Source organism: Aquarana catesbeiana, linkage group LG09 (genome assembly GCF_042186555.1).
Source record: "Aquarana catesbeiana isolate 2022-GZ linkage group LG09, ASM4218655v1, whole genome shotgun sequence".
Lineage (NCBI taxonomy): Eukaryota > Metazoa > Chordata > Amphibia > Anura > Ranidae > Aquarana > Aquarana catesbeiana.
In genome coordinates, this window is record NC_133332.1 from 161,014,945 (window position 1) to 161,042,837 (window position 27,893).

Here is a 27,893-nt window from a genome sequence, read left to right on the forward strand (position 1 = left end):
CCACCTCACTTTATAGCTGGAGAACATCCAGCATCATCTAGTGTTTTCCTCCCCAACTTTACTATTCCTGGCCCATCCCTTTCATTCTGGGTTTGGAGGGGGGAGCATTTGCAAGCCTTTATACCTTTTGAGCAAATGCCACCACTGTGACCCCCCCCCTGCCCGCTCGCCTTCTGTCGGCCACTTACCCTGTCTCGGTGTGGCAGCAGGTGATGCCGGCGAGCAGTGTACTCCATGCGTCTCCTCCCGTCCTCTCCTCCTGATAGGTGTCCAATCACAGCGCCTTTCGTTTCGGCCAGTCAGGTGATGGGTAACAGACCCAAGCACCTGACTGACGGTTCAGTGTTAGGAAAGCAAATATTCATTCACTTATCTAACACACCTGGGTGGCTATTTTGAAGCCTATTAGAGCCTATGGCTCTAATCAGGGGCATCAAAAACACACACCCCCTCCGCCCCCCGCCGCTGTAATTCAGGCGCCCAAAAAGGGGCCGGGCACCTGAAAAGGGGGTGGCAGCAGCGGCCATGGATTGGATTTATGCAATGCATGAATCTATCCATTGGTCATAGAGAGGGTGGCACCCGTGCACCCTTATGGACGCACTGCCACTGCCTCCTACCCTGCTAGATGAGGCTGCTTAGGACTGGATGGGCAGAAATACAAATACTTATGACAAGTAAACAACAAGAGTGTGTGTGTGTGTGTGTATTGGTTTTAAAATTTGACAAAAGCACATTTTACTTACCAAGCTACACAACTCTGTAAACCCCAAAAACATTTATAAAAAAGACTAGAGAGACAAGCCATTTAGCTTCATAACTTGGAAATGGCCATAGAATTTTGCCATGGTAATAATGGAAGTGTGCAATACAAAATATTTATACTTGGGAGCGGTAAGGATCACACATCCGCTACAATGTACAAACACTGCCACTTAGGAAAGCCATGCAGCACACTGTTAATATTAAATGATAAACATTTGCTTTAGAGTTCATGCCAACAGGCAAAGCATGGTACATTAGGGAGCGGTGTTAGTAAATCAAGTATGACAGGTTTACAAGATATGAAAAAAACATGCAGTGTATTAAAATCATTTGCAAATGGATCCGGTTAAAAACAGTTTACTACTACAGTTTACATTTAGGCCCCTTGCTCATAGGGAGTCCAGCTCCTGTGTGTAGTCCTGGCATTGTAGTGCTCATGGGGGCACAGGTGTAATGTCCATCCCCAATATCTGCAGCCTGTCAAAGCCTATAGCAGGCTGATAGCTGTACTATGGGGTACTTGCATTTAAGTCCTCTACTTATGCCTTCAGTCTTACTATAAAGTACAAAATACTAGCTCAATGGCTCATGCTGAATCCAGAGGCTTCAGTGCTAATTCACAAATTCATAAGTATGCAGGCTAGGAGCTCCAACTTATTTCTGACTGTCTTGATTGATTTGGTTTATTGCAGAAAATTTTTCAGATCAGCAATGGCAGCCCTGTTTTAATCTCAGCGTAGCTTTCCTTTAAATTTGTCAAAAGCCCTCCTCTATAAGAAAAAAAAAAAAATGTAAAAGAAAAGAAAAAGAAAAAAGCAAAAAAGGAAAAGAAACGGAAAGGAAACCGTACTAGAAGGCTCATAAATAGCGTACCCTGTGTTCTTATCACAAGTAATAATGTATTGTATAGTGTATGTATGTGCACACAGGAGAGGAAGAGATGCACTCCACCCCTAGAAACTATTCCAAAATGGCAGCTGTACATCTACGGTACCAGATACCCTAACATGACTTTCAAGACCAGCAACATCCCCCAGATATGTATTCAGTTACTTCCTGTACTACATCAGGAAATGTGGTTAAGAAACCATTTCACCGCACCTCACATCCGTTCTAGACAGCTGAAACGACAACGTTAACATAGGTAATAATTAAAGTAAATGTGGAGACGATTCAAATATAACAAGTTAAACTCCTCTCCAGCTTTAAGTGAACACCTCCTCTCCACACCTTGTATTCCTTTTCTCCAAAACGCTCTTCTGGACAGTCACATATTTTTCTTCTTGTCCAGCATCGATTGTGGGCAGTCCTGAACATTGCACATGTAATGATTAGGAGCCTCTCAGGGCAGTAGTACTTAGGTCTGGGCTCACAGTATCTGGGCTGAATGATGCTGGGCACCATTTCACCTGGAAGGTAGCACAATCTGGTGGAGGAGAGGACTTTCTGGTGGGGACAGCACCAAACTGAAGGTGAGTATTGAAGTTATGGACCTATAATTAAAGTCTAAAATTACAAAGTGTAACTAAGATCAGTTAGTAAAAGTGCAGGCACCCTTCATTCTTTCAGCCTCACGGGAGTCAACTGGGAGTTTGACACATAGCTCTTCGGCTTCTGATTACCGCATTACAGTGGCAGCTTCATCAGTAGGACAGGTCTAACCACAGGCCAAGCTGCCCAATGACCTCTTGCTTCACAGTGCTTTGGAATAGATGACCAAATGGTCCTAGGAAAATGAGCAGCTGAAAGTAAAGGTTTTATTATTTACCGCTGACCTGCTATGCACTGGGGTTGATTTACTAAAACTGGAGAGTGCAAAATCTGGTGCAGCTCTGCATAGAAACCGATCAGCTTTCAATTTTTTTTTTTTGTCGAAGCTTAACCTGTTCACAAGTTGTAAAGTGCTGTGCAAACTGTTGGTGCTTTTTAAATCCTGTATAATAATAATAAAAATTGAAAAAGTTGAAGTTAGAAACGGTTTGCCTACCATCCACAGGTGCACCAGATTTTGCACTCTCCAGTTTTAGTAAATCAACCCCATTGCTTAATGGATACGGTTACCAGAGCCTAGGTCCACTACTTTTATTCAATACAGGTTTATTTTAAGCAAGCGCCAGTCTGCAAACTTTTACCTATATTATTTCACATTATACAAAGTACTTCTGCTACTTGCTGCATGTTCAGCTACAGAAATTCACTATCTGGCCAATTTGTCTGTTGATGACAATCAAATATAAATGCTCAGTTTTTAATACAAGCAGTGCATTTTTTTTTTTTACCAAAAAATATGATCAAATGATGGAAACCAGTCATTTACATTGACCCATGTAATGGAAAGCAAAAACACATTGGGGTTGATTTACTTCAAACAAATAGACTGGGCACTTTGCACGTGCAGTTGCACTCTGCAAACAGCTTAGTAAATGAGATAAAGCTTCACTTTGCAAAGAACAGGCAATCACGTGCAAGGAAAATAAAATATAGATAAAAAACCAGCAGCATTTTTTGCACATAATTGGATCAAGGAAATCAGCAGAGCTCCCCATCATTTACTAAGCTCTGGAGCAACAGCATTTTGAAAGTGCACTTTAATAAATTTTTGCCTTTAATAAATCAACCCCAGTAAGTACAGCATAACATGTTGGTAAGTAAGATGCGGAGCTATGGTTAGCACTTTAGATTTTAGTGCTTCTTGTCTAGGGTTCAACGCCAACCAAGTAAATACTTTGTGCACAGGGAGGATGTTCTTCTTGCACTTGTATGGGATTCCTTCAACCCCTTAGACACGGTTTGGGCTAAACTACATATAGAATGGGAGGAAGTTACAACCAACAGCCGGAGGCCTGAGGAAATCTCCCCAAAGATCTATATTCTACCTTTACTTCCTTCTGATTGATGAGGAGGAGGTAAAGTAGAGCTAAACACAAGGCTTTTTTTTTCCATTTTTAGATCAAAAAAGGGAGGGTCATAGCTCAGTTAGGGGTTTTTTGTTTTTTTGTTTTTTTTTGCCATCTATGTCACATTGGGGAGATTTATCTTCACTTCTTGTCCAATAGCCAGAATAGGAAAGTAGAGGAAATCCCTCTAAACTGAAGGAATCCCTGGTTTTCATCAGGGTCACTAGCACTAATGTCCCTATTGGAAGACTTCCCCTCTAAGACCTCTTTCACACTGGGGCGCTTTGCAGGTGCTACAGCGCTAAAAATAGCGCCTGCAAAGCGCCCTGAAACAGCCGCTGCAGTCTCTCCAATGTGAAAGCCCCGAGGGCTTTCACATTGGAGCGGTGCGCTGGCAGGACGCTGAAAAAAGTCATCTTTGGAGCGGTGAAGGAGCGGCGTATACACTTCAGTGCTCCTTCACACTGAAATCAATGGGGCAGCGCGGCTATACCACCATCATATCGCTGCTGCAGTGGCGCTTTGCGGGCGGTTTTAATCCTTTTTCGGCTGCTACCGGGGGTTAAAACCGCCCTGCTATCGGCCGAATAGCGCCGCTAAAACGACGGTAAAGTGGTGCTAAATATAGCGCCGCTTTACCGCCGACGCCGCCCCCGTGTGAAAGGAGCCTTAGGCCTCTTGCACACGGTACTGATGTTTGCGCATCTGCTTTTTTGGACGTAATTTTAGGTGTTTGTTTTGCGTGTATTCACAAATATTTATGCGCACATTTGCATGTATATGACCTTTTTCAACCTGCAGTGTGCAAGAGGCTTTATACTGTTCTAGGGATAACCCAAAAATTGTGATTTTCCTTTACTTTTGATAATAGCTGAAAACATGACAAATAAAGAGTTAGACATTAACCACATACTGCGGCAGGGCGGCCTACTGCGTGAAACGTTGTTTCCTGTAATTAGATACAGGGCGCGCGCGGTGAGACAGGATAGCCCGGTCGACCAGCGGTGGGAGGGGGTGTCCCCTCCCGCTGTTTATAATAACAGTCGAGTGGCTGCTGAGCCACAATCGGTTGTTATTACAATAAAGCCAACCGTCTGCTCTATAGAACTGTATCGGTGTGATGCCTGCAGCTGCAGGCATCACCCTGGTAAAACCCCTTGAAGCAATATCGGTCTAGTATGCGACTGATACCGATTTTTCAGAAAATGCTGATATAGGCCTGTAATAAATGGGCCTTACCAATAATCGGTCGATCTCTAGTCCTAGTCAGTCAGTCAGTCAAAAAAAAAAAAAAAAAAAAAGCTGGCCCCCCTAGTAAAAACAATAAAAAAAAAATATGTAGAAGAAGCATACATATTGGTCTAAACTGATGAAAACATTTGTTTTTTAACATTTTTTTATTGAATATGTATTCTAGCAAAAAGTCAAAAATATAGTTTTTTTTATAGTTTTTTTTTTTTAAATTGTCTCTCTTTTTTTGTTTATAGCGTAAAAAATAAAAACCACAGAGGTGATCAAATACCACCAATAGAAAGCTCAATTTGTGGACAAAATAGGAAAATCAATTTTATTTGGATACAGCGCCGCACGTCCGCGCAATTGTCGGTTACAATAACGCAGTGCCATATCGCTAAAAAAATGGCATGGTCATTAAGTGGGTAAATCCTTCCGGGGCTGAAGTGGTTAAATGAGGCCACTGCATTTCCTTGAACAGGTTTGCTTTAAGCTGAGAACGACTTCATGGAAGGATCTCTGGCATGCTACATCATTCCCATCCATGTCAGACACCATCTGCTAAGGTATTATTAACTACCTAAGCTCCAGAAGATTTTACCCCCTTCATGACCAGGCCATTTTTTTTGCAATTTAGCACTGTGCCACCAGTAGTCATACAACACTGTACCTAAATAAAATTTATATAGTTTTTTCACACAGAGACTTCCTTTAGCGGTATTTGATCACCACTGGATTTTTTAATTTTTTGCAATATGATCACAAAAAGGCGGAAAAAAATATATATATTTATTTTTTATTTATATATTTTTAACTTTCTGCCCTAAAAAAACGTATCCAATGTAAAAAAAAAAAAAAAAAAAAAAAAAAAAAAAAATCAAATTTCTTCATAAATTTTGGCCAAATGCATTCTGCTATATGTTTTTGATTTTAAAAAAATCCCAAGCAGCATTTATTGATTGGTTTGCGTGTAGGGTTGTCCCGATACTAGTATCGGTATCGGGACCGATACCGAGCATTTGCACGAGTACTTGTACTCCGACAAATGCTCCCGATGCCTGATCCGATACCTGGTCGGCAGGCGGAGTCAGCGGGTGAAGAGGGTGGACGAAGAGGGTGGGCGGAATCAGCGGACGAACTGAGTCAGTGGGCGGAGTCGGTGGAATGGAGAGCGAGTCCTCACCTTCAGTGAACTAGCTAGGCAAGCTGTCAGGGGTGCAGGGTGCAGCCGTATCAGGATCGGTGACCGGAGCCGTCATATTCGGTCACCGTCAGCGGCTGAACATCCTGACGTCCATCTTGGTACACCCTGCACTAGGCTGTAGCAAGCCACCAGTGGACATCTTGTTACACCCAGCCCATAGAGTTCAGGCTGGGTATAATAAGATGTCTGCTGCTGCTTACTGCGGCCGAGTGCAGGGTGTACCAAGATGGGCGTTGCAGCATAGCATTTCAAAATAAATTCTTTCCTCATGTCATTTATTGCTGCATTTCAGTGCCAGCCATCAGTGCCAACCACCTGTCATTCCCCTTTAAGTGCCGCCTATCACTGCCAGCCACCTGTCAGTGCCACCTATCAGTGCCATCTATCAGTGCCCAAAAGTGACAGCCATCAGTGCCAGCCACCTGTCAGTGCCCATAAGTGCTGCCTATCAGTGCCGGCCATCAGTGCCAGCCAACAGTGCCACCTAACAGTGCCCATAAGTGCCACCTATCAGTTCCCATCAGTCAGTCCCCATCAGTCAGTGCCATCTATCAGTGCCAGTCATCAGTCAGTGCCACCTATCAGTGCCCAGTCAAACTGTCACATGACATTAAAAAAAAAGTATTGGTAATCGGTATTGGCGAGTACTTGAAAAAAAGTATCGGTACTTGTACTCGGTCTTAAAGTGGTATTGGGACAACCCTAGTTGCATGAACGTTATAGTGCTTGCAAACTATAGTATATATGCACAGAAATTCCCCCCCCCCCTCAAATTTTTATACTACCAATGGCGGCAATTGGTGATTTAACAGGACTGCGGCGGTCAATCTGACCCCAACTGAGGCTGCGGGGAACTGACTAACTGCCACTGATATCACCAGTGAGATTAATACAGTGATCAGTTATAATACTTCACTGTACTAATGACACTGGCTGGGAAGAGGTTGACATTTAGGGCGATCAAGGAGTTAAAAGTGTGCCTAACTATGTGTAATGTGTGTGTATTATGTGCTGCCTTTTACTACAGATCTTTTGGTTTCTTATCGCAGTGATAAGAAACACAGAGGTTGTTCCCTTTGAACAGAGTTCTACATTCAATATCAACATTTCTAGACTGTAAGCTCTAACGAGCAGGGCCCTCTGCTCCCTCCTGTATTGATCTGTATTGTAAGTGTACTGTCTGCCCTCATGTTGTAAAGCGATGCGTAAACTGTTGGCGCTATATAAATCCTGTATAATAATAACAATAACAATAACAACAACACAGAGCTCTGGGCTTTGAGTGTACACAGCCGATCAGAAGGTCCCGGTCGAGAATCATTGCCCGGGGTTGCCGACAGCCTCCCGCTGTGTACAATTACAGCGGGGGCGTGCATGCAGGCGACCCAAACTTGTAAGAAGGCACCGACGTATGGGTAAGTCGCTTTTCCTACAGCTGCTCACCCGCAGTACAATGCAGGCGGGCAGCAAGTGCTTAATACTGTCCCCTAATAATCCACTTACACCAACTATAAGGCCAGATTCATACCTGTGCATTAAGGCACAGCAGTAACACATGAAACATGGTGCATTACATTCAGAACCGTCTGACTTCTGATTCATGGGAGGGGAGGGGGATAGATTTACTAAAACTGGAGGAACTGCAGCTTCTAGAGTCAGCTTGACAACAAAACCTAGAAGCTGAACCAGGGGCGGAACTACCACCATAGCGACCCATGCGGGCGCTATGGGGCCTGCAGCCGAGCGGGGCCCGGTGAGGATGAGAGCACCGCCGGCACAGTCTCCCAGCCAGGGGAAGAGAGAGGAGAGGAAGAGGCGAGTTGTCCGTATCAGCAGAGAGCTGAATTGCCCGATGTATTAGCTTTCATTAGAACTTCCAGTGTTCCCGGGGCTCACGTCACATAACTCCACCTCTTGGCCCAGCGCCTTTGATAGACAGAACACCGATCCAATGCAGGACATGTGACGTCATCAAAGGTGTTGGGCCAAGAGGTGGGGCTATGTGACGATGAGCCCCGGGAAGACGGGAAATTCAAATGAAAGCTGTTACAGTGGGCAATCCCGCCCTCTGCTGATCCGGGTGGCTTGCCTCTTCCTCTGCATAGGTGAGGCTGTATGGGGCACAGGCAGACCAGGCTGTATTGGGCACAGGTCACGCTGCATGGGGCACAGGTCACGCTGCATTGACACTAGGGCAGCTGTGGGGGGGGGTGTTTGCAGGGGGGCCCCATACAACATTTTGCTATGGGGCCCTGCTATTTCTAGTTACGCCCCTGAGCTGAACGTTTACAATGCCAAGCTGCACTAGATTCAGTGTGCTCCAGTTTTAGTACCCCCCACCATTGTATTCCTTTGGTTTTTATTCATCTCCCCCAGCTACTGCTACTATGCATTTTCTTGTGCAGCCCGATGCAAAACAAAATCTATAGGCAATATAGCACAATTATAAGATTTTAAAGCCATACAATGTATTTATGATGCCTTAACATGTATATCACTTCCCAACAAAATTACAAGAGAGAAATTAATTCCAGTACTTGGCAATTTGTATGTATAGCTTGTGTGTTTTTCAGACAACAATCATGTCCTGGGGCAGTGGAAAGATGTATTTGCATCAAGATATAAACAAGTTTATATAGATATCGGTACTGTACATGCATGGATGTGTCTGGCTGCTTGCCTGGAACAATACCAAGGACTAGAATCTATAACAAACCTCCATTTTCACATGACTTTATGTATGTTTTTATGCAGACACTTTACTCGGCAGCACTACATAATGTCAGCTCTAATGCCTTCAACAATCCATATTCCACCCAAAGGCAATGCTAGTATTTATTTGTTGCCAGGTTTTCCTCCCAGAACTAATTGGAAAGGACAGCAAGGTCGCCGCATCAGAGCGCCAGGCAAAAGAGGATTTTCACCAATAGGGTATACCCCCTAAACACAGAATATTCCACATTGGCTTCTCATTTAACCACTTGTTATGACCATGTTTAAAGAGGAACTGCAGTCTGCTCACATCATTTGTAATGAAAACATCTTTGCTATTCTGAAGCTTCCCTCCAACCACTTTGCATATTATTTTATATATACTGTGATTTTGTACTTGCCAAATATGCTGCAGAAATCTCCCTCCACTGAGTCTAGCTGCAATCATTTTAACCGTGGGCAGCTGAAGCTGCTGCCTGTTCACTTCCTGGAGTTACACAGACACACAAATGCACACCTCCAGCTCTCATTTGCCCTCTTATGACTCATCCCCCCCTCCCTTCCTGGCAAACTCTCACAAGAGTTTGTAGAGCTGTGCATGATGTCATAAGCCTAGGCTTTTTACCAGACAAGAAACAGGAAGTGGGCTGTATAAGGTATTTAATAATAGAGTAGGAGATAGACGGACAGATTGGGGTAAGGAGTTCCATAGGCTTGAAGAGGCTCTGGAAAAGTCCTGGAGACGAGCATGGGAGGAGGTGATGAGAGAGCTAGAGAGCAGGAGGTCTTGAGAAGATCGAAGAGAACAATTAGGTTGGTATTTTGAGACTAGGTCAGTGGTGTAGTTGGGGGCAGAGTTGCAGATTGCTTTGTAGGTAGTTGTTAGTATTTTGAATTGAATTTGTTGGGTGAGTAGAAGCCAGTGGAGGGATTGACAGAGAGGAGTAGCAGAGACAGAGTGGTTGGTAAGGTGGATGAGTCTGGCAGCAGCATTCATGATGGACTGAAGGGGGAATAGAGTATGCAGAGGTAGGCCAATGAGGAGGGAGTTGCCCATCTATACAAAGTTAAAACAAGGGCAGAAGATTTAATAGCTGGAAAGTTGAAAAAAAAAAAATAGGGTCTGAAAGTCCGCTTTAAGGAGACTAAAACATTGACTGGTGAGCAATTAATGCCCCCTGATGCTGCAAAGCTTACACAATGTAAACCTGATCTAGTGTACAGTACTCCTCTTTAAAATTGTATTTTAATACAGTCCAATGTCAGTTTATTTTCTGTTATGTTGCCGCCTCCATTGCAGTAGATTCCTGGGATTGGGAAAAGTGCTCACTCTCCCTACCTCTCACAAGGAGGCACTTGTAGCCTGACCAGCCTATCACCAAGCATAAACCTTACCACATGAGGTATGGAGGTGCATGTACAGCAGATTGGGATCCACATTGTCCCTGTTGTGCGGTGGAAACCTTCAATTGATTTTCAACTGTACATGGCAAATGGCTTTTAAAATGTATTAAAGCAGCTATCAATCTTTAACCGCTTCCTGCCCGCCGTACGCCAAATTATGTCCTCGGCTTTGAGCGGGGATATCTGAATGATGCCTGTAGCTACAGGCATCATTCAGATATCGTCTTTTAGAGCCGGCGAATGTGTGCACCATAAGAAGGATCATAGCGGCTGTTCCACCGCTTGATCGTTCTTATGGGAGGCGAGAGGGGACGTTCCCCCCCCTCCCGCCACCCTCCGGTGCTTCTACCAACTCACCGCTACAATCGGTGAGTCGAACACTGGATCCACTGGCCCCGGATGTTCAGAATAGAGATTTCCAGCGGACCAGATGGTCACCGGAGTCTCTATGATCGTTCGGAGGCCGGGCGCGATGTTATGACGTCACGCCTGCCCTCTGTATTAAAAAAAACTGCGCCGCACTGCTGCTGGGAAGCAGTGATTTTTTTTTTTTTTTTTTTATTGCAGGCTTCCCAGCCTAGAGGTGAGATGTGGGGTCTTATTGACCCCATATCTCACTGTAAAGAGCACGTGTCATGCCATTTTCCTATTACAAGGGATGTTTACATTCCTTGTAATAGAAATAAAAGTGATCTAAAAAAATTTTTTTGGGAAAAAAAAAAAAAAAGTGTCAAGCTAAAATAAAGTAAAATTAACAATAAAAAAAAAAAAATTTAAAGCGCCCCTGTCCCCGTGTGCTCGCATGCAGAAGCGAACGCATACGTAAGTTCCACCCACATATGAAAACGGTGTTCAAACCGCACATGTGAGGTATCGCCGCAAACATTAGAGCGAGAGCAATAATTCTGGTCCTAGACCTCCTCTGTAACTCAAAACATGAAACCAGTAAAAAAATTTAAAGCGTCGCCTATGGGGATTTTTAAATAGCGAAGTTTGGCGCCATTCCACGAGCGTGTGCAATTTTGAAGCGTCACGTTAGGTATCTATTTACTCAGAATAACTTCATCTTTCACATTATGCAAAAACAATGGGCTAACTTTACTGTTTTGTTTTTTTTTTTTTTTAAAAAGCACAAAACTGTTTTTTTTTTTTTCCAAATAAAAAACCTGCAAGATAAAAAGATGCAATGACCGCCATTGTATTCTCTATGGTCTTTGCTAAAAAAAAAAAAAAAAAAAACATATATAATGGTTTGGTGGTTCTATGTAATTTTCTAGCAAAAAAAAATGATGATAATTTTTACATGCAGGAGAGAAATGTCAGAATTGGCCTGGGTGGCAAGGGGTTAAAGTATATCTAAGGCCAAAAAACTTTGCCCCATTTGGATAGAGTAGTCCTGCAGATGCGACATGACGTGAAGGGATAACTTTCCAATGCGAGGGATATTGCCTCTTATGCCTCGTTTCCACTGAGTGGATCGGTTGGGGTCGGTACAGTTTGAATGGCCTAGAATGGTCTGGTCTATTCTGGTAAGCATTTCCACTGCAAGTGGGACCACAAGGGGCCATACAGGGTTTAGAAAAAATGCCTCAGCATAGCACAGCAGAGGGTTTTCTGTCAGCCAATCAGTGGAATGTATCGTAGCTCCGCCCTAACCGAACCGTTCCATTTTCTATGGCACCACATCTGAAGCAGGACCCTGAATGGAGCGGTACGGTTCGGTTATATGGGCCGCTTTCATAATGGAAGCACCCAAAATAGTGTACCGAACCGATCAGCTCAGTGGAAACGAGGCATTAGTTGTCACAGAAGCGTTTCCATTGGAAAATTTACTCTCCATTTCTGTTCTGCAACAACTCAAAATGTTGGGTTTACTCTTATGCCGCGTACTCACGACCGGACTTTCCGTCAGAGTAGACTCTGACGGTCTTTCCGACGAAGTTCCGCTGAAACGGACTTGCCTACACACAATCACACCAAAGTCCGTTCGTTTAGAACGCGAAGACGTACGACGGGACTAGAAAAAGGAAGTTCAATAGCCAGTAGCCAATAGCTGCCCTTGCATCGCTTTTGGTCCTTCGGACTAGCATACAGACGAACGGTTTTCCCGATAGGAATCAAGTCCATCAGAAAGATCTGAAACATGTTCTATTTCTAGGTCCATCAGAATTTTAAAAAGAAAAAGTCCGATGAAGCCCACACACGATCGGAATGTACGACGGAATGATTCTGTTGGACCTTTTCTGCCAGAAAGTCCGGTCGTGTGTACGCGGCATTACTTTAATTCCCAATGACAATGATGATTAGGAAAACTAGAAAGTGTGTGGACCTCCCTAATGGACACAGAAGGCAATAAAAGCCGCGTAGTGGTACTAAGCCCTCTCAACAAATAAGAGGTGGCATTGAGGAACGGGTGCTGCACATCACACACTGGATGCTCCTATGTGTTACAGATTTCAGTAGAGAAGTGTCAGGCACCGACATACTGTACTTTTATATCTCCTGCTGAAACTTGGGAAGTCTCATCCTCCTGTTGCCTTCTTAAAGTTATAAAGCAAACCTGAAAGTGTGCCTATTTGTCAAATGATAGAAACACAGTGAGACAAAAGGTATGTGTGCCTGGATGAAAAAAAAGAATACGGAAGGCAGGGGGTTAATTTCTGTTTGCTCTTCAAGGACAGGTGTGTGCACAGTGTAGAGCACTAGAGCAGGGGTATCTTAACTTTCTAAGCAAAGTGACAATTTACTGTCCTTCAGGCTTTAGAGGGGACAGATGTGGTCAGTGGGCCCATCCGTGCCCCACTGTTGATACCAAAGAGAAATATAGTGCCCCATTGATGGTACATGGGGGGAGGGGTGCCCCAAGTTATGCTTTCTTGTTAAATAAAAATAGATAAAACTCAAAGTTCAAGTTCCATTCAAGTTATTCCTGTCACAATAGAAGAACCCATGGGAAAGTCCAGAATGATATAATTAATAGAGGGGTACACAAGTAGGACAAGTGGGCATAAACGACCATAAAAGAGCCAGCTGACTGGTAGAAGCACAAAGTGGGGTAACATTTGTCTCCTGAGAAGAGATTTTCTCCCTCAGAACTTTAGTTGTGAGGAACAACTGGTAGAATACTCCGGCGTAAAAGGGTCCAAATAATATGGTAGGGATAGAGAGGTGAAGCCACAATGAGGTGGTGAAATTGGAGACATCTTTTGGCAGCACAAGGTGCAGTATACACTCACAGCTAAAGCCTTGCACTTGCAAGTCTAGTGTTATAAGAATACCTTACCGTAGTTATTTAACTGACGGATAGGTTGAGGCAGATTTTAAAATATTCACACAAACTACTTAGTGAACATTCTCAATGCCTTTGAATCAGCCTCAACATGTGTGATTCAAAAAAAAAAAAAATTATAAGTGAACAGAAGGGAAAAAGATAAAAAAATGTCTCCATGATAATAAACAAATAACCTGAGGTCACTGATGTTCATTGCTCTGATGGGGTTGTGACTGATGATTGGGTCAGGAGCACACAGGCAATAATTAGTCAAGCAATCAATAGGCAAGGAGGGTTCCAGGAGGACAAACAGCATATGGACAATGAAGGACAGACAACGAGGCCCCAATTTCAGTAATAGAGAAGCGGCCAGGCTATCTCGACAAAACCAGCCTATTATCCACAGACAGGAATAGGACAGAGAAGCTGTGGGAAGAGGTTGGGAAGGAGTATGTTGCCATATCACAAAATAGACAATTCACAAATGTCACAGCAGAAAGGCAAACATACTGTTTCCCAAAGCAGGAAACAGGAAGCACTTAGATTAGACCTTTTTGAAACGTTTTCATAACTTTTTTTTTTTTTAATTTGCTTAGTAAAAACTGCTAATCGAACAACAATTGTGCACGATCACATAGATAGAAGACTACCAGATCACCATAATGCTCCTGCCCTTAGTCTAGGAGAGGGGAGCAGGCTGTAGGAGTGTAGAGGGTCACAGGTCTCATCAGTCTATGGAAGGGTTGATGCCACCATTCAACACTGGGCAATGAATGAATGAATGAATGAATGCATCATAACCACAGAGTGGTACTGTGGACGCATATATAGTAGAAAAGTGCTACGTCCTATATTACATGCGAAAAAGAAAATAAAGGGACTTTGGACTTTTTAGGCACAGTAACATCACTAAAGTATAGTATTTATATAAATAGTACATTAATAGTTATTCGTTAAAATACCACAATTCATATTAAATTCAAATATAGATATAAGAGATACTTATTGACATTATTGCTGTTCAAACCCAGTTAAATTTAAACAGAAACATCGGACAAAAAGGACATCCATCCAAAATGTATACTAGTCCGAGGACTGTGGCTGAACAGCAGACCAATGATGGCTATTTTCATATCAAGAGGTGCTCAACATTTTGCGACTTCCTAAAACGCTTCTTCAGGAGCAAATGGAAATGTGGTTATCAAAGATAAATAACAACATACAATTAGTGTATCATAACCTAACAGTGAGCAAAAAACAGTAATATCAGGTATTAATTCAAATCAGCTAAAAACCATGCATCGGCCAGACCACAAAAGCACAAGCTGGGCAACTAAAGGGGTGCGATGAAGAGTCACCACAGGGGCGTATCACACATTATAAAAAAGTGTATACAAGAGTATTCAATAATCATTTATTTATTATTTATTTGAAATAAATGATTATTGAATACTCTTGTATACACTTTTTTATAATGTGTGCTACACCCCTGTGGTTTTTAGCTGATTTGACTTAATACCTGATATTACTGTTTCTTGCTCAGTGTTAGGTTATGATACACTAATTGTATGTTGTCATTTATCTTTGATAGTCACATTTCCATTTGCTCCTGAAGAAACGTTTTAGGAACGCGCAACATGTTGAGCACCTCTTGATATGAAAATAACCATCATTGATCTGCTGTTCAGCCACAGTCCTCGGACTAGTATACATTTTGGATGGATGTCCCTTTTTGTCCGATGTTTCTGTTTAACTTTAACTGGGTTTGAACAGCAATAATATCAATAAGTATCTCTTATATCTATATTTGTATTTAATATGAATTGTGGCATTTTAAATAATAACTATTAATGTTTTTTAATATTTTTTCAATAAACTTATGATTTTTTATATAAATACTATACTTTAGTGATGTCACTGTGCCTAAAATGTCGAAAGTCCCTTCATTTTCTTTTTAACACTGGGCAATCAGTACAGGGATTTGTAGATAGTCATTAAAGTGGATGTAAACCCAATGTCATCCTTTCTAAACTACTGCCATAGGGGTTATCTATAAGGATATACATGCCTCCTGCATGTATCTTTACCTGTCAAATGTCTCCCCTCTGTCTGTTTATTAGACCCAAAAAACTGCAGATTCTGTGGGTGGGTCTGTTGTCTGGAGCTCGGTGGGTGGAGTTGTGATGTCAGTAGACTCCCCGCCCACCTCTACACTTCCCTTGTCAATATGCATTTTCTCCTGTGTATTTCTAACACTGAACTTCTGCTATGATCTCTGACATCCAGTGAAAAGACAGGAAAGTAACCACATGACTTCAGCATGCCAAATCATGCTGAGGTGTGGAACAGCCAATCCTTGCAGAGCTGCTGAAGAAAGGAGTAGGGAGGGAATTAAAAAAAAATGCCTGTGTCTTAGGCTAGTGCACGAGATGTAAATCACCTGTCACTCACAGCAAGGGGGAGGATTTGACAAAGTTTTTCTCACTTTGTCAAGATTTTTCTCACTGAACAATAAAAGAGGATTGCTCAGAGATGGATTAACAATTAATTATACCCACACCAAAAGAAAAATAAATTTGTGGCATGCAATTGAAGAAAATCACACAAAAATATGGTAATAGTTAGATGTAACTCCAGTCTAATCTGCAAGTATATATAGATCTAGCCACCCCCTTTAGATTACTATTTACATGAATAAAACAGGAAATTTATCATAGGATTGAAGGTTTCAAACACATCTGACAAAGACAGCACCACAGACAGTGCAATCATGGGACAATTACATTATGTTTGAATATCTGCAAAACAATGTGTGGAATAATAGAGTCTTATAAGGAGGGACTGCCTGGTGAAAGCTGGCCCCGTTAATGACGGAGAAAGAATGGTTAGGTGAATAAGTGATGGGTGAGATAGCAAAATTCCATGTGAGAAACTATGGGAGAGTAGGCATGTACAATCGGAGTCAATCTTCCACCTCCAAATTTTCAAGAATCCTCCATAATTGAAAAAACAAAACCTGGAATTTTGACATACAGATCTATTACTGCAATATCCAAATGTAAGAAGGCTTCAGCTCTAAGAAATGTATATGAAAATATCAGGGAGGGATGAAGGTAGCCATGCAAGGAAAGGGAGAGGCAGAGAGAGAATAATAATAGTCCATGTGCTGTATAGATCCAACATTTTGCAGTATCCATTATCATTGGAATATTGTGAGGACAGGCAGTGGTACTTTCCCTGTAAAGCCCATAAATCTGCCAACTGCCTCCAAGGCTGCCAAGTCTGCAAACAGCTCATCACTGGGGTTCAAATTATTGGATAACATTTCTACTTTGTTTTAAAGCCCTATTCAAAGACAAAAATGCTCTGAAAATAAATACATAATATGAACTTGCTTTTTGTTTTGGAAAGATCGTACTGCAATACATTTATGAACTTCTACAGAATAACCTGTTTATCTCATTTCTGAAACAACCACCAGAAATTCAGATTTATAACAAACAAAAAAGTGTTATGTTGCAATGAATGCTTTGGCCTGCATAAACAGCATAGATATAGAATGTACCATGACACTGACAGGTCATATAGAGACCGTCACAGTAAAATTACTATGCAACTGCAGTAGCATTATATTTTTTTGTATTGTTTGATTTCAAAGATTATTCTAAACCTGTTTTGTGAATATCTGGAAACAAAGCATCTGCTACATCACCACTAATAAAACTCTACAATGCTAGACTATTAAACAGTCCCTCATTTGTAGGTCGTTGATCGCTGCTCTACCAATGCTATTGCACAGAGTGGTCCCTTTTACTCCTCTTCTGGAGTCCCACACTGGCGCTTTTCTCTCCTCTGAACACCCCTCAGCAAGCCATGTGCAGAAGCACTTCCAAGCTGGGCTGTGTGCATCCATAGATGCACACTGTTTGGCTCCCCCCCTCTCTTCTCACAGGATTCAATGGACAGCAGCAGGAGCCTATGGCTCCCACTGCTCTTAAATTCTCCTGTGAGACCAGAAAGAGAAAGCAATGGCACTGCAGATGGGACTGCATTGGATCCAGAGAGGACTCGGGTACAAACCCAATTCCAAAAAATTTGGGACACTGTAAAATCTACATAAATAGAATGCAATGGTTTGCACATCTCAAACATATTTTATTCACACTAGAAAACATATCAAATGTTTAAACTGAGAAAATGTTTGAAATTGATGGCAACACGTCTTAAAAAAATTGGGACAGGGTAACATAAAGTTGGCAAACTAAGTGGTACTATCAAGGAAGAGCTGGATGAACATTCTGCAATTAATTTGGTTACTTGGCCCCAGGTCAGTAATATGACGGGGTATAAAAAGGCATCATAGAGAGTCAGAATGTCTCAGAAGTAAAGATGGCCAGGAGGTTCACCAATCTGTGAAAAGCTGCATCTACAATTTTTCACACTGTTTCAGATAAATGTTGCTCAATGTAAAATTGCAAATACTTTAAATATATCCTCATCTACAGTACATAATATCAAAAGCTTCAGAGAATCTGGAGAAATCTCTGTGTGCAAAAGGACAAGGCTGAAACGCAATATTGAAAGCCCGGGATCTTTGGGCTCTCAGATGGCACTGTATTAAAAACAGGCATGATTCTGTGATAGACATCACTGCATTGGCTCAGAAATACTTAACACAGTTCACCAAGCCATCCAAAATTGAGTTAAAGCACGATCATGCAAAGAAGAAGCCATATCCAAACATGATCCAGAAATCCAGTAAATTTTAAAGTAAACCTGTTACCAAAATGGGGAACAGAGCACATTAGTCCTCTTGATTGTATAGAACCAACTTTTTTTGGCAATATATAAAAATTTATGATATGCCGAGTAAATCGATGATACCCAACATGTCATGCTTTAAAATTGTGCACTCTCATGAAATGGTAACAAACTACGATTCTTAAAAATCTCCACATACGACACTTTTTTTCAAGCTACCTGTTTAGAGTTAGAGGAGGTACAGCACTAGAATTATTGCTCTCGCTATAATGTTGGCTGCAATACCTCACATGTGTGTTGCGAACACCATTTACATATACGTGTGCAACTTACATATGCATTCACTTATTAAGTATGGAGGGATCAGGACGCTTTAAATTTTTCTCTCATATATATATTTTTTTTTACTATCCCTTCATTTATTTATTTTTGAGCACTTTTATTTCTATTACAAGGAATGTAAACATCCCTTGTAATAAAAATAAGGGACGACAGGTACTCTTTATGGAGAGGTCTATAAGACCCCAAATCTCCCCTCTACTTTTGAAAGCAAAAGATTAAAAAAAATAAAAACATGCACCAAACATTGAACTTATGCTAAAAAGAAAAAAAAAAATAGTTTACTTCCGCCCTACACCAGAAGTGATGTCATGACATCGCTCTTGTCCTCCTAGATCATAGAGGTGGGGAGAAACAATCTGGTCTCGCCTCGTCTCTGTGACCAGCTGTGCAAACCATCGGGTGGCTTCCTGGGCTAGCCGGTAAGAACAGGAAGTCCGAGAAACCCCGGCGAGTGGCAGGAGTGACCCCTCCCACTGCTTCTAAAAGGGATCCAGAGGCTAATCAGCCACTTAGATCACTTTTATGTGAAAAAATAATCGCCAGCTGAAAAAAAGAAAAACAGGGATATGGCTGATAGCTTGAGCCATAACCCTGGTAAACCACACACGTATTGCAGTCATTAAGCTCACTGTTGTGCAGGGAACAGTTTATTACTTAACTCCAGGCACCAGAAAAATTACCCCCTCTCTCCATTAGCGTTAACAAGTATTTAACCCTTGCAGAAAAGGGGGGGCCCACTGTAAGGGTCCCCCCCCCCCCAATCACAGAGCTGGGCTTAGGGCCCTATTCACACCCGGGCATTTTATGTTTGGGGCATTAAAAAAATAAAATACTTTATTGCACTTTTATGAAAAGTCATGTTATATACAGATCAATGTTAACGCACCTAAAACATGTAAAACGCTAAAAATGCAGTTTACAGATATAAATCAGCTCTTAAAGTGCTTGTAACCCCTTCCATGAACCCAGTGAAGTGACTGGCCTCAGGTGATACAAAGAGATGAAACAAAGTTCAGAAAAAAAAGGGGTGGAGAGCTGAAGTTGCACTCCATGGGAGGTCAGTGAGGGGAGTTCCCACACCAGATTGGAGGGAAGGGAAACCACCACCCCTTTCACACAGCACACAAGAACAGAGAGCTGAGGTTGTCAGCCAGAGGCCCCTCCCCTGTCACATTTTTTTTTTCTCTTGGTGTCTTGCTTTGTCATTCTGCTAGCAGAGGAATGAAGCAGCAGACAAAGGTGACACTTAGTGCTCTTACTTGAGACGAGTACACATTATAGATGGATATGCTTTGTTCATATTTTATGTCTGAGGTTTATAACCACTTTAAGCTACAGAGTTGCTTTAACTCCTTTGTGCTGGCGCCTCCCAAGCCTTTAAGGGTATCCAGATGCCGGGAAGTGGAGTTTATGATCATGTGACCGCCGTGATTGGTGGTCACATGATCAGAAAGCTTTGTTTTAAAAGCTGGGAACAGTTCCGGCAGCCCACAGGGAGCGTGCTCTCAGCACAGCTGTGTCTGCAAATTGGTACGCAAATACGCGGCCTCTAGACGCCAAGGCCCACCCGAGAGGCCACATATTTGCGTACTGTCTACGTCTAGGGGTTAACACAAGTCAGCAATGGCAGTTCCCAATGTGCACACTTGGCTTGCATGGATTCCCAGCAAGATAAGGAAAGGAATCCCAACCCCTAATGTTCTTCAGAAGCTTTAGGCTTCATTCCCACGAGGCGGATCCGCTGCCTTGGAGTCCGCCTCTGTCTGCCAGTTCAGCGGGAGATCTCTCCGATGACAGGTCCCTCTCTGCTCACTGAGTGGGGAGGGGCTTGTTGAGCGCTGCTGGTTGCTATGGAGAGATTGGACGAAAAACGGACAGCGTGTCCGTTTTCGTCAGATCTCACCCGATCCGATAGGGACGGATGTGAACGTAGGGCCATCCGTCTGATTTTGGCGGATTGGACCGGGTCGGATGTCAGCGGACATGTGACCGATGACATCCGCCGCTCCACAGCCTTACATGGAGCACCCGTTCAGGTCCGCCGACAAAACTGACAGGCGGACCTGAACGGTCCGTTAGCGTGAAAGTGGCCTTAGTCTTATTTTCCTCTAATAAGAAGCAAGAACCACCTTTTCAAGGCCAACAGGTTCTTTCCACCCGAAAGCCTCTGCTACAAAATGAAAAATATTTATAGATCAAGCTTTGCAAATGCTGAATAAATCAGGAGCATTGCTTCATCAATTAGAACTGATGATATTTATAAATACTACATCATGTCCCTGGAAATGTTTCTGCTGTAGAACAAACCAGATCATAATGCCTTATAAATACATACAAAAGGATGGTAATCGGTTCTACACAAATAACTAATACTAGATGAGGTCTTCTAATCCAAATATGATTTGACAGCGGTGTCTGCACACCTTATCCAGGCAGATGTGCTTAGTAATGATCACTACTCACTGAGAGGACACAAGGTAAACATGCCACTAACCTAAACCATCCAAATTGAACAGACAACAAAATGGAAAAGTTGAGCTTACCTTCAAGGACAACTACAGTACATATCTTGAAGACACATTTATAGACCAGTCTCAACTTTTCCTGCTAAAATGTTTCTGTAATTACTCCCCCCAAAAAAAGGAAATGGCACTACCAAGTGCATGCAGTACATACCTGTAGCCCCTTCTCAATACAACCAAACCAAACCAAATACCACCCTGATCAAGCAAAGTTTTGTAAGTCCTAGCAGTGCTGTATATTGCCCACGTCCCCACAAATCCCAATGGCCCCTTGATCCAGTCTTCCACAATGATGGAGTCATTGGGAAACAGAACAGACAGGCTCCTCCACTACCAGAAATGTTGGAGATCTACTCATCAGAATGACCCAGTGTCAGGGCATATCGTGTACCGGATTTCAGTTTTTTAAAAAGGACAATAATGCAATACTGTGCAGCAATGTTAAAAGAGAAGTTTAGGTTTGAAAAAAAAAGTCAATCATTACCTAGACCAGACTGATGCTACAGCTGTCCCCTGACAGCTCTTCACATGGAACTGAGGGATCAAAGAGTGCTAATCACTCAGTTCTCAGGTGCACTCTGAGGCGAGAGAGGTGACTGTCAGTTACTGCTCTCTGCTCTGCCCCTCCAGTACTCTCAGGAGCGCTGAACTGTGGCGAGGGCAGGGAGCAGATGGCTCAGGCTCCCAGCAGTGAACTGAGAGGCTGAGCCTGCTGCCAGTCAGACATCTGGGTGGATTCAGACATTAGTGTAAAGATCCCAGCAAAGCCTGGACCAGCTCTGTGATGTCAGCCGACTTTACATACTAGGACCCCTAGACTCCATAGTCATTTTCTTGAAAAGGTGAACTTAGTCTTTAAACCAGGTCCTTCATATAAAACCTTCTCACTGCCTGTATTAAAGTGTTACTAAACCTAGACTGCATTCTCTAGATCTGGTCTCCCACAACACACAGCGCATGGAAATGCAATTATTTTAGTCAATATAGATTGCTAAATACCTTTTCTCATCAGCACTATATAGCAGTCTTGTGACTTCTATCAGTGTCCATTTACCGTTTGTAGGAGGAGTTTTCATTCTACTCTAACTGTCCTATGAGGCTGCATGACTCCTTATCCTCTGTCTGGATAGTGCTGATTGGCCCTATGCTGTTTACATGCACTCAAAAAAAAAAAAAAAAAAAAAAAAAACACACACCAACAACCCTCTAACAATACACATCAAACTGAGCATGTGCAGAGTGCCTCCTAGGGCTCTGTTCTATCAGCAGATGGATTGGGGACAGTAAAAAGGGGTGGATGAGAGAAGACAGGATCAAACAGCTTTTTTATACCATGGATTAACCCCTTAGCTTTTGCAGAGAGTATAACAAGCATGCTTTACTACATATACAGATGAATTTCATTGCTGTGGGTTTAGTAACACTTTAAAACCCAAAATGCTGAGCCACCACACAGCATTCTTGTGCATTTCACGTACCTGTGATGCAGCCCCATTTACTTGAATGGGTCATGGTCAGCAATGGTACGGTCAGCCGAATGGGATACGCTGCAAAGGACTGCGTGCACGGCTTAAGCAGCTGCATTTCTGTGTTTAGGTGGGCAGTCAGTGGGGAGGTGGTAAAACCGTGGCTCAACCACCTTCTTTTACTGCTCATTAGGGATTATTTTTTAGAAATACGGATATTGTTTAGTATCACATAAAGTAGAGCTTGTCCTTGCACCTTCCACCATTCTGGATCTCCCCCTGGCCCAACACATTTTACACGTCCTTTTGCGGTAAAGTTGTATAGGAGGCGGGGCCAAGTCTGACTCATAGAAGAAAAGTCTAGATTTGCATAGAACTTCAGCTGATTAACCATTCTGCTTATACATTATTCATCATCAGGTCAGTAACAGGTTCACTTTCCATCTACATTACACACAACCAGATGATGCTGCCTGGTAGCTCTTCCATCCCCTGTGAATGATGGTGACATCTAGAAGCAGAGATGCCACCATCCAGAGACATGGGAGATGTGTCCTCCCCAATCCTTCCTTCCATGCTGGAAGCAATCAGTGGAAGAACAGGCTGCAGACAGCATTAGATCAGTGCTTAGCTTTTGCTTTGCACCTGTTATCCTCCAGATCATCTCCTTGTGATCCTCACATTGCCATCAGCATTGCCAACGCCCTGGCTGTGATGGTGTGAGTGTGGGGCGCCGATCACCGCCTCTACAATGGGGGGGGGGGGGAGCTGCTCCCCACCACAGCCAGGCATGGAGCAGGATGGGCACATGATGCAGCCTGCACCATCACACATGAATAATGCACAGCCAGGCATCCATCACAGGATGGGGGAGTCCCCGGATCAGGGCGATCAGACCCCCCTACAGCTCCCACATCTCCATCACTCACCATCTGCCGAGCGATCTCTGTGGCCGCCATGGTCAGTCCTCAAAGAAACTGAACAGGAAACCTACAAAGAGAAACTGTTACAATCTGGGCGATGCCAAGTCAAGGCGGAGGGGTGTCTGCAACACACAGATCTCTAGTTACAGTGTAATTTATAGTAGTATTTGTGTTTAATTGTTTGTCTATTTGAAGACTTTGAATACAACACATAAGAGAGGGGTTGAATTGTATTGTGGATGTGTTAGAAGGGGTGGAAGAGGAGGAAGCATACAGGACCCCCCTATGTGAGGCAGTGGATGCGTCCACTTTTCAATGAAATGTCATTAATTTGACTTGTGTGAGGCTGCGGTGCTCAGGACTGATCGCTGCAATGCATTCTCCTCCAAAACTGGTCCTATGACAGGGACAAGGAATCCTGAGGATCGAGCTGTCAGCATGACATGGGGGATCTTATCTGTCAGATCTCAGCACACTCCACAATAATAGAAGCAGACAGTCCATCCAGACTGAGCCAAGGACAACCTGCAATGACCCACAGGATAGAGGAATGGGGGGGCTATTCACCTCTTCTTCTGGAAATGTTAATTGCTTGGCTGTAACTCTGGTCCAGTAGCTTAAATTGGTTGTAAAGGTTCACTTTTTTTTTTATATAAAAATAACAAACATGTTATACTTCTCTGCTCTGTGCAAGGGTTTTGCACAAAGCTGCCCTGATCCTTCTTTTCTGGGGTGCCAAGTTGGCGCTGCTGGCTCCTCCTCTTCATTGGGTGCCCCCAGGGAGAGTCGCTTTCCATGGGGGCACCCATGCGGCTGCACTCCCATGTCCCGCTGCTGTGTCCATTGACACAGACAGCAGGACTCAGCCTAGCCCCCTGCTCTTGTGTCACTGGATTTGATTGACAGCAGCGGGAACCAATGGCTCCTGTTGCTATCAATCTATCCAATGAGGACAGAGGCAGCGGCTGGAGCCGCTGGGCTTGTGCATGTCGCTGGAACGGATGGGTTCAGGACAGTGAGAAAAAGGGGGGGGGCTCTGGGGGCAGCTGTAGCAAAGAAGGTTTTTTACCTTAAAAAATTAAAGCAGAGTTTCACCAAAAAATGGAACTTAAGCTGGCCATACACTATACAATTTTCCTGTTCAACTTTCCTTTAGATTTACCAAAACCATATAATATGAGGTCAAACCTAAACCCTTTCAATTTGTATGCAATCAGACAGGCCCTTGCACTACATAGTTGAAGGTAAATCTAAAGGAAATTGAATCAGAAAATTGTATAGTGTATGGCCAGCCTTAAGCTTATCCGGTTCCCTCCCCCACTCTGGTGTCACATTTGGTCTCCTTTAGGGGGGAGGGGGGAGCAGATACCTGTCTAATACGGGTATTTGCTCCCACTTCCGGCGATAGATCGCTGCAGTGTCTGCCGGCGATCTACTCCATGTCCGGCCCCTCCTCCGTCCCCCCCCCCCCGTCTTCTGGGAGACGCACAGGTCCTAGAAGACAGCAGGGACCAGTCAGAACACGCAGCACGACTCATGCATGCGCAGTAGGGACCCAGGCTGTGAAGCCGCAAGGTTTCACGTCCTGATTCAATTACTGAAGATGCTGGCGCGAGCTCACCCGGGAGCCGAGGGACGGGTCGGCTTCGGGTTACCGACATCGCGGGCGCCCTGGACAGGTAAGTGTTCATATTTTAAAAGTCAGCAGCTACAGTATTTGTAGCTGCTGACTTTTAATTATTTTTTTTTTCAGCGGAACTCTGCTTTAAGGTGAAAAACCATGAGACTTTACAACCCCTTTGAAGTGTACCTGTGGTCAAAATATACAATCATATCTTCACTATTGTGTTTCAATTATTTCTAGCCTACTATAAGGCCCCTTTCACACTGGAGCGGTTTTCAGGCGGTATTGCGCTAAAAATACCGCCTGAAAACCGTCCCTAAACAGCCTCCGCTGTTTGTTCAGTGTGAAAGCCCGAGGGCTTTCACACTGAAGCGGTGCGCTCGCAGGACGGTAAAAAAAGTCCTGCGAGCCGCTTCTTTGGAGCGGGGAAGGAGTGGTGTATTCACCGCTCCTAAACCGCTCCTGCCCATTGAAATCAATGGGACAGCGCGGCTATACCGCGGTAATACCGCGGCTATAGCCGCGCTGTACGAGCGGATTTAACCCTTTTTCGGCCGCCAGCGGGGGTTAAAACCGAACCGCTAGCGGCCGAATACCGCTACAAGAACGACGGTACAGCAGCGCTAAAAATAGCACTGTTGTACCGCCGACGCCCCCACCGCCCCAGTGTGAAAGGGGCCTTAATCTGAATGATCTTGTAGTTTGTAAACTTACTCTGTGAAGATGCCCATACATTTACTACTTTAATCCAGTGACACATAGTCACTATGCCCTGTGGGTTGGCACTGCTGTGTCACACATTTCACATATCTTGCCTTCTGACCTACAGAGGTGCTGAGAGGAGGAGTTTAACGGCTTGGAGACCACCTGCCCACAATGTACTGCGGACGGGCAGCCACTGTAGGCAAAGCGACATACTCGTATGCGGCTGCCTACTTCTGAGTCTATGGCGCACACAGGCAGGCCCCCTGCCCAGCACCTGCTGGGATTGCACACAGTGGGAGCCTATCAGCAAGTCCCAGCCAATGATTGACAGCCAGGACCTACTGATTGGCTGTGTACAATCACAGCCCAGAGCTCTGTGTTGGTAAACAACACAGAGCTCTGTACAGAGGGAACGATCTCTCACTTTTTCATTCCTGCAAGGCAGGGATGAGAAACTGAGAGATCTTAGTAAAAGCAGCACACATTACACATAGTTAGACACATATTTAACCCCCTAATGACAGCCGGGACCTACTGATTGGCTGTGTACAATCACAGCCCAGAGCTCTGTGTTGGTAAACAACACAGAGCTCTGTACAGAGGGAACGATCTCTCACTTTTTCATTCCTGCAAGGCAGGGATGAGAAACTGAGAGATCTTAGTAAAAGCAGCACACATTACACATAGTTAGACACATATTTAACCCCCTAATCATCCTAGACCTAGATGTTGTTAACCCCTTCCCAGCCAGTGTCATTAGTACAGTGATAGCGTATAGGTATTATCACTGATCACTGTATTAAAGTGTTACTAAAACCACAAGAGTAAAATCAGTCTGTATATGCAGTAAAGCATGCACTGTGGAACCTAAGGGGTTAACCGCTTCAGCCCCGGAAGATTTTACCTCCTTCCTGACCAGAGCAGTTTTTGCAATTCAGCACTGCATCGCTTTAACTGACAATTATGCGGTCGTGCAACGTTGCACCCAAACAAAATTAACGTCCTTTTTTTTCCACAAATAGAGCTTTCTTTTGGTGGTAATTGATTGCCTCTGCGGTTTTTATTTTTTGCGCTATAAACAAAAAAAAGCGACAATTTTGAAAAAAACTCAATATTTTTACTTTTTGCTATAATAAATATCCCCAAAAATATATAAAAAAACATTTTTTTCCCTCAGTTTAGGGCGATATGTATTCTTCTACATATTTTTGGTAAAAAAAAATCGCAATAAGTGTATATTGATTGGTTTGCGCAAAAGTTATAGCATCTATAAAATAGGGGATAGTTTTATGGCTTTTTTTTATTCATTTTTTTTTTTTTACTAGTAATGGTGGCATTCTGCGATTTTTATCGGGACTGCGACATTATGGCAGACACGTCGGACAATTTTGACACATTTTTGGGACCACTGGCATTTTTACAGCGATCAATGCTATAAAATTGCATTGATTACTGTAAAAATGTCACTGGCAGTGAAGGGGTTAACCACTAGGGGGCAGTGAAGGGGTTAAGTGTGTCCTAGTACATGTCCTAACTGTCCTAGTATATGTTCTAACGTGTTCTACTCTGTATGAACAGACGATCTGTCTGTTCTCCCCTCAGAGAACCAGAAACTGTGTGTTTACACACACAGATCCTGGTTCTCGGTGTGCCCCGAGCAATCACAGGAGCCCGGCAGTGATCGCGACCGCTGGGCACTCCCATCGGCTCCATGTGCGAGCGGGGGTCGTGCGCGCGCCCCCTAGTGGCCATCTATGTTACCGACGTAACATCACAGCGATTCGCGCAGCCGAGCCATGTTGCCGCAGTACAACTGTGTCAGCATGTGGTTAATCCTGTAGATTGTGTAAAAAGGCTGTTTGATTGTGTTTTCTCTGATCCTCCCCTTCTTTTACTGTCCCCAATCCCATAGTACACAGCCTTGCGGATGCTCTGTGCATGCTCAGTTTGGTTTGTATTGCTAGAGAGTTTTTTTTTCTTGGGAGGGTGCATGTGATCGGTACAGGGCCAATCAGCAGTGTCCAGACAGAGGGTCAGGGGTCCTGAAGCCTCATAGGATAGTCA

The 27,893-nt window shown here is 43.5% G+C and overlaps 1 protein-coding gene across 5 annotated transcripts in view; it reads right to left on the reverse strand.

Moving 5' to 3' along the window:
- SEPTIN6 (septin 6) overlaps nt 1-23,646 on the reverse strand; it is an 81,517-nt gene extending 57,871 nt beyond the window's left edge. For all 5 annotated transcript variants that reach the window (XM_073599329.1, XM_073599331.1, XM_073599327.1 and 2 more), the window contains exon 1: nt 23,507-23,646. In XM_073599329.1, the coding sequence (XP_073455430.1) occupies nt 23,507-23,536 (30 nt within the window). In that variant the 5' untranslated portion in view covers nt 23,537-23,646. The remainder of the gene's footprint in view (nt 1-23,506) is intronic.
- Between the last annotated feature and the right edge of the window lie 4,247 nt (nt 23,647-27,893).